Here is a 12,695-nt window from a genome sequence, read left to right as displayed (position 1 = left end):
TGCCATGCAGAATCACATCCTTTTATTCATGTTAAAATGCTTACTTGCGGTCAAATGTTAGTTTTTATTCAAAAGCATTTAAAATTTTCATGTGTATAGGTTTCACAGGGCAGCACCTAAAACTCCCCAGGCTTCCATGTCTGGGCGAGGACAGCAGTTTTCACTTGCATTCTCAAGTTTAACCATAAATTAATTTCATATTACCTAATATGTTTAGTTTCTTTTTGTGGCAGAAGCACTGTGAAATTTGTTAAGCAACTGCTATGTCATGTGAAATTTAAGCTCTTTCCTGTCAGAACAATACATAATTCTCATGACTTTTCTTTAAAAGGAAAGCCACAGAGACATCTCAGCTTATGGGCCTTTATTGGAGGTTTCCATATTGTTGCTGCTTTAGACCAAACTATAGGAAAAAATGATTATACTTAGGCTAGCTGTATGCATCAAACAGTTGGAGGGCCCCTTCAAGCTAAACAGGTACTTGCCAGCAACCCTAGCAACCAAACTCAAACCAGGAGGAAAACAGCCTTTCATAAGGACCAGCATGCCAGCTGTGACCTCAGAGAAGGCTCAGCTCCCAGAAAGGCTGACCCATCCTCTTCCTGGCTCACAGTTCAACTCTGGAGTTTGCTGCAGGGAATGGGGCCAGATCACTTCAAGATCAAACGGAAGTAGTGGCCAGAAGAGTGCCTCTCACCAGTTACCCTTTTTGGTTCACATCTCCTGGGGGACCTCTGACTCTCCTTCCCCAGTACTGCTGCTGGCAGAAAGCAGACGTTTGGCAGAATGGGCAGGAATGAACCCTGTGCAAGTGACATCAGAATTTAGGGAAAATTATTCTAGAACAAATATAGAAAACTAGGACAGGACCAAGCTTTTGGAAGGAAAAACTTGGCTCAGAAGGGTCAAAAAACCCATTTCTTTCAATATTGTATATTTAGCTTTTTGTGGGTCAAAAAAAAAAATGAGGGAAGTTCAAGAAACCAAGGGAGAGAAGAGTTGAGGGGGCTTTGGTCAAGTCTTGAGTCAGAAGTTTGTATTCTAATGTCAGTTTCCTTGATGAACAGGATATTTATTGCCAAGACCCAGAAGAGCTACAATCTTTTTTTTTTAATTCCCCCCAAAATTAACACTCCAGTGTCGCCTCCTACACCATTTTGTTTAGATTTTCTAGTTAACTCCCAGAAAAATCATGGTGGCAGCTTCAGACTGTTTTAACTACTCATATACATCAAGAAAACTGAGAGATAATTTTCAAATGACGTCCCGGCTAGCCCTTAATAATATGAAATCTTTATAACAAGTAGGTCCCATGAACATAATACTTTTTTTTTTTTCCTAGTACAAGTTTAGGACTAAATGAAGAGGAATTGGAGAGGTTCCAGAGGATAGTAATGAAAATGATTAAAGGACCTATGATGAAAGGTTCAAGGAATTGGGATTACTTAGCCCGGAGAAGAGAAATTTGAGGGGTGATTTAATGGCAATGTTCAAGTACAGTATGTGAAGGGTTATTACAAGTATGGTAGCCAGCTGTTCCCCAGCTGTACTGAAGGGTGGAAAAGGGAAACAACTAGAATTTCAGCAAGTGATTTAAGTTAGACCAGTAGTATCAGTGGTTCCTAAACTAGCTCAAGGCGCAGAAAACCACTGTGGAAGATCATGAGATGCTGTTTCAAACTTAAAATAGTTTTTGCTACATTCACATACCAACTTACACGCTAATGTAACAAAAGCTTATGGTAAAATTGTAGAATACAAACTCAAGACTAGGAAAATACTGCCCGGGGAGATGAGCTGGGTGAAGACTTTCTTTCACCATGCAAACCCCATGATTTGGGGAGCCCAGGCTGGGAACCAACAAGTTGTGAAGAGAGACCCTCTTGTCTTCAGGAAGGGACTCACTGTCATCTAGATCAGTTGACTCTTCTTTCTGCTGACCCTGCTTTATATCTACACCCAGCAACAGAGGGGAGGCCCCAGTCGTACAAATGCTCTTGAGGATGCAGGCCTAAGACAGGTGAAACCATGCCTGCAACACCCTGTGACATGGTCTGCTCCTGTTCATAGCCTCCCCGCCTGGCTGTGGATTTAGTTCATTACCAACGCTCATCATCAGGAACTTTATTCTTAATAAAATGACACTTTTAAAAAAATGTTTTATTACAAAGCTTCTTTTAAAAAATGCTCAGCACGTTAACTCAAACTGGAATGACAAATGTTAGATGACAATTTGGGGCAAAGGCTGTGCCTTGCTATTAAAAAAAAGAAATGGGTACATCAATGCTCATTTTAACAACTGGCATAAAATCCCACTAATTGGCTAATAAAAACAGATACAAATACAGAACATTTAAAGTAATAACAATTCAAGTGCTGGGCTTTTTACAACAAGGGAGTGAAAAGGAAAGAAATGAAAATTCACTGCAAACCAGTCTTCTGAAAGTATCTGTTAAGGTTTACCATTTAAAAAAAGAAAAAAAAAATCAGAAGAAAAAGTGAGTGAAATAGGACTGCCAATTGCTACCAACAGTGGATTTGGCTATTATGTTTATTTAGTTCTATTGAACACCTTACAAGGACAGAGAGGCCACTATTCATTACAGGCAATTCACAGAGAAGCCACTTATTGGACACGATGTCTCAGAAGAGGCTTCTTTTCATTTTGTTTTTATTTCAAACTTTTCCCGACCTTTGAATTATTTTTTAAAAAGCTCATAGCTAGCAAAATATACAGGAAAATTAAAACTAAAAGGTGTAAATTTTAAAAATTCAAGTTTAAAAAAAAAGAAGCAAACATAAGATTGATCTTTTTGCACTGTTAAATAAAAGCTTTAGGAGAAAGGAAGAGAAAGAAAAATTAAGACAGAAACAAAGAGGGAACTCTTCCACAAATTCCTCCACTGGGGTGCTGATGGATGTGCTGGTTGCTGGCTCCAGTTGCGCATGGCAGGCAAACGCAGCCAAGTTACTGTCCTTGCCAAAAGGTACAGGTATGGACGCAAGATGCTCTGGGACGTGCACTCAGAGACGAGGGGAGAAAAGCTGCTCAGCTGACCAGGGCCTGCTAGCATTCTCATGTGCTTTTTAATTTCTTTTTCTAAAAAAAAAAAAAAACCTTTTTATGCTTTCTTTTGGAAGTTGGCTCTTGCAGTAGACAAAAAGGTGAGTTGGCAGTGATTGTCTCTATGGATCAGCGTCTCTAGCAATGACCTCAGGGTAACGTTGGTGTCAGTGCTCCTTTGGGGTCGACTGGGCAAGCCATGGAGACAGTCTGGGTTTTAACAAGCTTCCATCTCCAGAAGAGGTCCTGGGGTCGCTGCCTTGGCTTTGCACGTTGGGAATGAGCTTCGTTTTCCACCTCGGAAAGGAACAAATGAAATGCTATTAATATGAATGTGGCATTGGCCTTTAAGAGACTGTTGTAAATAACTTTTACTACATACAGCATATGCAGGCATTTAGTTAATTCATTTGGTTGCTTTGATGATGGCTAAAATGGATTACTCTATGGTAGCTGAAACCCCTCAGAATATATCACAAAGTCCAATGTATTGAAATTTTACTTTAACTCCATGTATGTGTATGTTCAGAGCTATGATGTGAGAGGTATTTAATATGTTGGGTCATGGCTACATAACACATTTTTAACACCAGTAGGAAGGGACCAAACCTGAATTGGAAAGTGGGCAATAAAGCCAGACCAGGGAAAGGTTTGTCTTTCTCAAGCGTTTGGTGGTTTTAGTCCACTGAGGGGAGCCATTGTCTGATTCTCTGCAGGACTAAGACACACTCAGATTATCAGATGTCTCACCAACTCCCACAATGACAAGCCCAACAGAGCTTGGATGTGCTGTGTCCACTCAGTTACAGTTCAAGGCACATAAACCTCTCCACTTTTCCTTCAGATGATACTATGCTCAGGACTGATTTTTTTTTTCTTCACCAAGTTTTTTTTTTTTTTTCTTCCTCAAGTATTTTAAAGTGACTGTTGCTGGATACCGGTGGTAATAATGATTTTCAAAAAAGAAAATCAGCCACTCCCCAAGGTTTTAATGATTTGAGACATTAAAAAGCACTAAAGTAAAATTTAACATCATAACAAGAAGAGATGAAGGCAAAAGAAAAGAACATCCACAGTGCAGAGCATTCCCTTATGGCTCTGCCCTGCCGCTGTGGCCTGGAGAGGGCAGAGTGCCTCCACCTGGGGCCTGCGGTGGCCTTACGTGAGCCCAGCTCTCTGCTTGTCATGGCGGTATCCTTGGTAAAAGCACAAGCTTCTTCTCAATTCTAAATAACAGTGGGCTTCTTAGGCTTTGCATGCAAAGGGAAATAGAGAAGAAATAAATTGGAGCTTTGATTTTGTTTAACAATGGGCACACAACTCTGGAAGGCTCTTTCACAGGACGGTGATTTATAGATGGGCTGTGGACCTGTCCCCAGGCTGCTGTTTGCAGTAGTTTGCACCAGACATGTAAATAACTAAAGTACGTCAAGCCTGTGAGCATTTCCCTAATGTTACTGCAGTTACTACCAGCACTGTCCCTAAAAATGCCTGATCTGAAATGTGAAGACATTATTTGTATACCTGGGTAGCTACTGAAACAAACAAAAACAATGAATTCAATGAGAGGAAACAGTGTTAGAATGGTCTCAACTGAGGAAGTCTTCATTGACAATTCTAATTCCTATTCTTCAGAATTAAACTTTGCCTATTTAGTCAGAAAGCATAGTACAGCTTTTTTTTTTTTTTTTTTAACTGAATAGGGGCTACCTATCCTGTTCACCCAGGAGATCAAAGAACTCCCAAGAATCCCACCTTTCCAAGGACTCCAGCAGAGCTTGAGATGGGCGGCAGGAGCACCCCACAGATTCCTATTTACACTCTACTTTTTGCATCACAGATTATCAAAGGCTTGGTCCAGGTTGCCCTGCCTGGGAAGGTTTTCCTCTCCCTCTGACATGAAAATATTCAGTTTCCAAATAAGGTATGTCCTTGAAGTCCTGGGCTTTGGGCCTGAAAGCTGCTGTGATTGAAAATTGGCCACTCAGTCAGGAAGACCTGTCACTGAGGGAAACAACCTGTCCCTCCATGGGGTATGTCCCCACCTTCAACTGCAGGCTAACAGAAGTCCAGCTTCTGAGGTAGATGCTTCTGAGGTAGACTTGATGAATCCCCACTCTGAAGCAGGGCTTAAAACCTCCCCATCTATTGCACCGGTGTTTCCTACTTACCCAGAATTCATCTGTCTCCTTGTCTTACCTAAAAATGCCTCCCTTCCCCTACTCTTGAGCTAAGCACAAGAGACAACATAATTAAGACAACATGGCTGCTCACAGATGCCATAATGACAAGATGTAACTTGCCTGGAAAGTCATTTCTTCCTACAGTCTCACATTTTTGCACCCATTATTTCATCATCTCATAGTGTCACCTTGCCAATCCTCATGAAAATTGGCTTTGGAGAGCCTTTATACCACTGCCCTCCAAAAATCAACTAATTCTCTCCAGGGGCACTTTGGTAGTGGTGAACCAGTGCTTTAAAAAGCAGTGAAGAAGTGTGCTTGCTGTCCAACAGGCAGTTTGTCCTTCGTTACTCTGTTGAGACAGAGGGTCCTCATGGCGGACTCTGTTACCTCCAGATGGGAGAAATGGGGCTTTACAGTGTTGTTTGACAGGTATAGAATGGCTCGAATCAAGATTCTTTTCAAGAAACCACAGGCATGAGGCTTGGAGACTGGAGACTTCCCACATCTAAGGTTTCAGTGGGGGACTGTGGCGGAGGCTGGGCAGGGCCAGGCGAGCCCCGGCACAGCCCAACCCACCAGCAAAGTCCGCACAATCAAAGCCATCAATTACTCCTCTGGCTGCGGCTCAGCTTCAAAGGGGGAGCAGCAAGTCCCATCCTCTGTATGTTAAGGCCCAGAGTCCTTCCGTTAGGAATCACCATGTGACCATTAGTGTGCTGGGTTAAACACAGGACCCTAACCTGACTGGAAACCCACTGCTTTTGGACCAGGCTCCATTCCTGGCAAGACGTCCCATTAACCAAATGGACCCAGGAACCCAAGCATGGCCTGAACAGTGTAGGCAAATCCACACATTTCAAGGGTGGACCTGTTTCAAGGAGGGGAAGAGCACAGACCCCCAGCTTTTAGGCTTCACTTTTAGAAGTGAAGAAAGGGCAGAGGGGAAATTACATCAAAAGCTGAGTGGCTGGCCATACCATATTCCGGGGATCCTGTATCCCAGGCTGTCTTCGGCCTACCAGTGAAGCCTGAGGTAGAGAGGAGGGCAGGACCAGGAAGTCTCCCAGCATGCCCCACCCCCTGGGACACTGGGTCAGCAGAAGCTGTCCAGGCCAGGGCAGTGGCAGCAAAGCTGAACTCTAGAGACAATATGCAACCTCTGCCACAATATTGCATAATTTCACTTGTTCAGAATTGGTGAGGAACCAAAAAAGTGAGTTGGAATAAAAGACCTTTCCCCCTCCTCCACCTCCATGTATCCATCCCACTCCCAGTTGCTATTAGCAGGTAACAGGAACCTGAGAATGTTCTTAGCTATGACATGGAATTTCAGGAGAGAATATCAGAGATTAGTTTGTTGAGAGGTGAAGAGACAGATTTGTACTGTAAGAATTGGCTCACAGCAGCACACCACACACCTCATGCCAACGGCCTGTTTTTCTGCCTTGGGGAAAACTGACAAAAGCCTGTTATCCGAGGGCGTGAACTCCTCTGTTACACAATGCCATGTGTGTGTGAGGGAAGGGAAGCGCAGGCTCCTAGAGCAGGAACCAGCATGACAAGAGCTAGTCTGACCTTGTCCTTTTGGTAGAGGAGACTGAGGCATAGGGTCAAAAAGATTGGCCGAAGGGGACCCCTCGAGTGGCAGTGCTGGGCCAGACTCCAGGCCTCCTGGTTTCATTTGGGCCACTTGCCCCACTGACTTCAAGGTGGCCTTGTCTAAGAGAAGCTTGTGAAGGGGAAGAAAAACAAGGTCTGCTAAGTGCGGATGAGCCAGGCATGGGGCCACGGACTTTACACAAACAATTTCCATGTCATCACCAGGATGGTTTTGCATGTTCGTGCCCATTTACAGGTAAGGAAATCAAGGCTGCATGTGGCTGAATAACTTACCTAAAGTCACCCATCCAACAGGTGGCAGATCCTTGCCACCATGTCTTAGAGCTAAATTATCATTCATTTTCTTCTTTTCTCCCTCCTACCTTCCCTCCAGCTATCCTATCACTAGGCAACAGTACCTCTATGCTAGTGGAGGTGATACATATCTAGAACACTGTAGCCACCTCCAGATACAATGCTCTGATCAAAAGCTGGTGATAAAGAGAACCAAACACATCAGTAAATTTTGAAATACAAATCTTTAAGATTCAAACTATAACCTATACAAGCCAGCTTCAGCTCCTTGGCAGTAACATGACCCAGTGTTTGACAAAAGGAAGAATAAAAACGGCTAGTGAGGCAGGTTACAGTTCTGCTTCTGCAGCTGATTTAGTCCTTAGGCCCCATGTTCAGGACCATCAGTCCCTAACCACAGATCTCTGAAGCAGATTCCCAGAAGTCAGAGGAGGGAGAAAAGCTGGGATCATTAGTCCTATCCTTGGATTCAGGTCAGATGGAAGCTAGGCTGACAAAGTCTACGCAGCTTTCTCCCTGTGATTACTCAAAAGTGAATTACGATCAGTTAAATCAGACTTCAGCCATGTCAAGATCACTGAAACAGGCCTGTGACAGTTAGATAATGACTCCAGGGCAATTTCTGGTTTCCATTATTATATGCTCCACCTGGTCCTGTGAGGACATACATCCTGCGAGGAGGGGTTCAATTACATCAAATCTACTACATCCTCCCACCACCAGACACTGAAGACATGTTCTTGAGCAGAGTTCTGAATAAGAAAGCCTCAAAGTGTTTCAAAAGGACAACTAATGAGGCAGACCCACCTCCAAATTCTTTATCCAGTTCACATTTCTCTCAATGTAATGGAAGTTCTCCCACAGGAAAGATGCTAACTTCACTTTCTAGAAATGAGGCAATAGGATCAGAACACTCTTATCTTTTATTCTTTTCAAAAATATTTCTGCTTTCTTGCGTGTGTTTGCATGCGCACATGTGGGAATGCATGTATAGTGTAGGCAGATGGTCCTGGGTCAGGTGGGAATCCTGGCCCCATCAGGTTATCTTGGACATACAAACCCCTAGTTTCTTCATGTATAAGATGGAAATAATAAGGAGCTGTCTCTCAGTGTAATGAGGGGATAAGGAGATATTTACCTAAAAATGTAGAAAATTTCAGGCTAAATATGAATTAAGCAAAAAAGTAAGCACTTTTTGTTCAGCCGACCTGCTTTCAATTTTTCTTTCATTGTGTCAAAGGGGATGAAGTTCCTCTGCTACAGCTCCCACAAGTTCTGGGTGGCTTTAGTTATAGAGAACACAGTGGAGGAAAAGGAAGCTAAGAAGTCTTAAGGTGTCACAATGACCTCATAAAATTCATACACACAAAAAAGCACATTTTACCATCTTACTAGAGTGCACCCTATGCTGTTTAATTTACATATTAAGCTAAGCTTCATTTTCTGGTGCCTAAACCTTCAGAGCAGATCTGAGGGAACAAATTCCTGTGGGGAGGAAGAATAGTCTAGGACAGCAAAGAGAAACAGAAAAATTACAAAAAGCCATTTTTAAAAATTGTGCATCATTTGGAGTCATTTAGAATAGTGGTAAATGACCACACTCCTTGTTAGAATATACTATGATTATTATATGCACTGTGGAATGAGATATGAAGTACTAATACATCCAAAAACTTTTTTTAAAAATTCCATGTTTAAAAAAAAAAAACAACAACCATGTTTTGATCCAGTAGGGGATCATTGCCCCAGAGTTGCAGTTGGCTCAGCAATAAAAATATTTTACTGAACAAAATTTGTCAGAATTTTTTTTTATTCTATAACCTATTTTAATACATTGATCTTAATTCAGTTTCAGGGAGTTCTGAATAATATGAATATCCTGAATCTCAAGGGGGTCTTCGTGCCTCCTGTACTTTCCTCTTCCTATGGTATGGTTTTTAATGGCACCTGATTTGCCTTGTTGGCTGAGGGTCTGTTTCCCTATTTCTGCTTTCCCAAGACAACTGAACCACACTTGATCGTTAAGGAGAGAAAAAGAATTGACAGAAATTGCAGCAGACATTTTAAAAAAAGAAACTTTCACCACTATATATGTCCTCCCTCAATTCCTTCATTAACACACAACTGTTCAGATGTAACTGCCTTGTTGCTAATCTGACAGACCCCAACCATCAGTTATCAATGAGCCATTGAAGACACATGCTGGGAGCTGCCCAGGTTCCCTCTAAGTTTTCCCAACCCCAACATACCCACAGTTGAAGTAGTGAGGCCCAAGAGCCATTTTGTATGATATGACCTTTCTTCTGACGAGCTGATTCTGGACTGGGTTACAAGTTTGACCCAATCAGGTAAATGAGAATCCCTTCTGTGAAATTTGAAAGAGTCCTCCTCCCCCAAAGAGGTATTGATACTGATTCCCCAAGCGGTGTTGATATAACGACACGGAAGTGTGGGAACTCTGGATGTGCAGCTCCGAGAACTGAGAAAGTCACTTTCAGAGACAGGCAGCTGTCAAGGACAGGAACAGCTTTCCAAGTCTCTCCCTAGCCCAACTGTACTATTGTCCTTGTCCACAAGGTGTTCTCTATCCCTAAAATCAATACTTCATCTTCTTAAGCTACTGTGGGTGGTTTCTGGTACAGTTACCCCTTGGCTTCCATTGGTGGATGGGTTCTAGGACCCACCACAGAGATAAAACCCACAGATGCTCAAGTCCCACAAATAAAAATGGCTTATAATGTTTGCACACAGCCAATGCAATATCCTCATATATACTTGAAATCTTTTTTAGATGCTTTTAATACCTAATACTATGTAAATAGTATGAAAATAGTTACACTGTATTATTTTGGCAATAATGACAAGGGAAAAAGTGTGTACATCTCTGGTATAGATGCATTCATCACAGGGCAACTACACAGTGTCCAAAAGAGATGCAAGGAGAATAATGCTCCAACAATGAGTGCTGAATAAAGATGAAGGACTCCTGAGGTGGTGAGAGGCCACAACACATCCACCTCACAGATTCAGCATGGTGCTCGGCATGTGGCCAGTTCAAGTTTTGCCCCACCCACAGACACATATTTGGAATCCATCATTGGTCAGATCAGCAGAGGTCTGGTTGAACTTTCCATGCAAAGGCTTCATCCTAAGAGTGCACCTATGGCATTCTCAACAAACCACCAGAACTGGAAAAGGTACAGCCTGCACATAATTTAGTCTAGCTGTGCTGTATTGTTATGCTGCCACCTCTTTTTAAGACAATGTGACCCAAGTCTGACCTTACCTGTCAGACGTCCAAATTTTCTAGGGCACATTTAATCAAGTGGCATGGCCTTGTGGATTCTCTATAAGCTTCTACTCATCTGTGGCAGGTATACAGGGATTTATAAGCACAAGTGTAGTAAGGAAGATGCAAGTAGCCTGGAACCTCCCCAGGGAAGGAGCCATTAGGGAGCCCCCTGGGCTATGGAGACCTTCATCTCTTAGGCAGAGTGAGCTGGCAATTCCATCCAAGGCAACACACCCGCAGTCAGGCAGCGTCTAACCACTGTGGCAAAGTGGCAGGCAGAGGTGCCCTGTGGCCAGGCCTCTACTTAAGGACATTGCTGAACAGGGCAGGCGTTTTCCTATGAGTGTCAACTATGCCCCATGGGAGCTGCCGCTGCTGCATGCCACACCTGGCTCTCCCTAACCTGACAGCCACCCACCTCAGACTTAGGCTCCCTTCCCAGAAGTTCTTAACCCCTGAGATCTTCTGCTTGTTTAGTAACAATTCCACATCAGGTATTCCCTAAGTGTGTTACAAGAAGCAGAATGGAACACAGGATGTCATTTGTTCGCTTTCTAGTTGGGACAAGCCTTAAGATTTCTCTAGGTACCTCTAGCTTCCTTTCAAATTTTACTGTTTTTAAGAAGCTTAGCTTTGTTTTCTAGCTAAAGATGCCAACCCAGAAGCAGATATGCAGAAGCTGATTGATACCTGGGGTGGGCTATGACATTCATACTTGTCACACTTGAGCAGAATTCAGAGCAAAGATTAGGAAAAAGTGTCAAACTTACAAGGGTGAGCCTCAGAACTTATAGGAAATAAGCATTTTTCTCAATAAGACCACTGGAAATATTTGCTCTCTCAGGGCACAGGACTAGGTCTCAGGGTCCCAGGGCAGGATCCTGGTTAGTCTTTCCACCAGTACAGATGTCTCTGTCTCTACTCTGCAACTGGATGGCTCTGTGGGAGGCTTCACTGAACCCAGGAGCCCCAAGTTCCCAAATCCTAACTACCTTTTCAGATTCTCAAACACCATCATCAAATGGAAGCTACAGCAATTTTTTAAAAGATGTAAATCCAAGCATGGCACAATTACCTACTGTATTCTATACTGTACTTAGCAATTAGCTCTCCCACATGTCTCAGCCCCAGGGCAAAAAAGGCAGAATTTTTTACTTAGGAAAAAACATGCTGTAGTTCTTCATTTAGTTTAACATGTCTACAAAGATAAAGATTATGCCAAAGCCAAAAAACACAGCATGAAGGTGTGTCTGTGTGCCTCTGTGCGTTTAACCAGAGGATTTTTCTGTCTTCCAAAAGTAGCTTCTTTCCACTTTTAAACAAACTTTTCAATATTACATAATCAAAGGTAATACAAAGTATCTGAAAATATCTTTTCAATTTATATGATTGTGAGATAAAGTGATTTAGAAAGTTGTTTTTCAACTAGTAAACTTGAGTGATACTTTTTCTCAATGTTTCAAAAATTCTAGTTCTTCAATTGATTAAGTCAGGAAAAAATGGAAGTTGAGTACTTGATAATCATCTCTGGCCTCAGACACCCTCTTGAGATACTATATATTCCAAATCAAACATGTACCAACACACTAAAAAATCACAGCAACTCAATGACTGTGCTCTTGAACCCAAGAATCCCTCCCTAACCTCACAGCCCAGTGCCATCTGCTCCGTGGAGCCTTTCTTGATCTCACTGACTTATGTACTTCTTCTCTTTATTTTTATATGAGGTGCTATATAAAACTCATTCATAGGGTAATGAATAGGATCATTCTACAGTGCCCATTCATGTGTCTGTATCTTTTAAGAACTGGCGGCTCCCCAGGCAGGGCAGGGTCTCACTGACTCAGCCGCTACTCCCCTGCCTAATGCAGGTTTTTTCTGTTTTTTTCTTGTAGTGCTGGAGATGGAACCCAGGGACTTGCACACACTAGGCAGGCACTTTACCCCTAAGCTACGTTCCCAGCCCCGCAACACAGTTCCTGACTTGCAGGAGGCCCTCAATGGCTGTCTGCAGAGCTAACAAACAAATGGCTTCTGTGACACCAACTTCCAAGAGACATAGTGGAGCATATGCAGTCTCATTCCTTGAGGCCCTGGACTCCCAGCATCCCATGAATGACAAGTTAGTCCAAAATTCTGAAAGGATGAATCTGGTTCAAAAGATCCCACAGCTTGGGGATCATCTACATCACCCGAGGAGTGATATTTACACAGCCCATCTCCATTATCCAATAGGTTT

At 42.7% G+C, this 12,695-nt stretch overlaps 1 protein-coding gene across 3 annotated transcripts in view; it reads right to left on the bottom strand.

The window, feature by feature from the left end:
* Nucleotides 1-2,139: 2,139 nt before the first annotated feature.
* LEF1 (lymphoid enhancer binding factor 1) overlaps nt 2,140-12,695 on the bottom strand; it is a 113,434-nt gene continuing 102,878 nt past the window's right edge. For 2 of the 3 annotated variants that reach the window (XM_079153577.1, XM_079153578.1), the window contains exon 12: nt 3,223-3,361. Coding sequence is in view for 1 of the 3 variants with exons in the window: in XM_079153576.1 (XP_079009702.1) it covers nt 3,282-3,361 (80 nt within the window). In the remaining 2 variants the exon portion in view is untranslated. Of the gene's footprint in view, nt 3,362-12,695 lie in introns of all 3 variants that reach the window. The other variant, XM_079153576.1, reaches the window with a different exon arrangement.

This window comes from Sciurus vulgaris, assembly GCF_902686455.1.
Source record: "Sciurus vulgaris genome assembly, chromosome: 9".
In the NCBI taxonomy this organism is placed as follows: domain Eukaryota; kingdom Metazoa; phylum Chordata; class Mammalia; order Rodentia; family Sciuridae; genus Sciurus; species Sciurus vulgaris.
The sequence above is the reverse complement of the archived record's forward strand: the minus strand, read 5'-3'. Positions and strand labels throughout refer to the sequence as shown.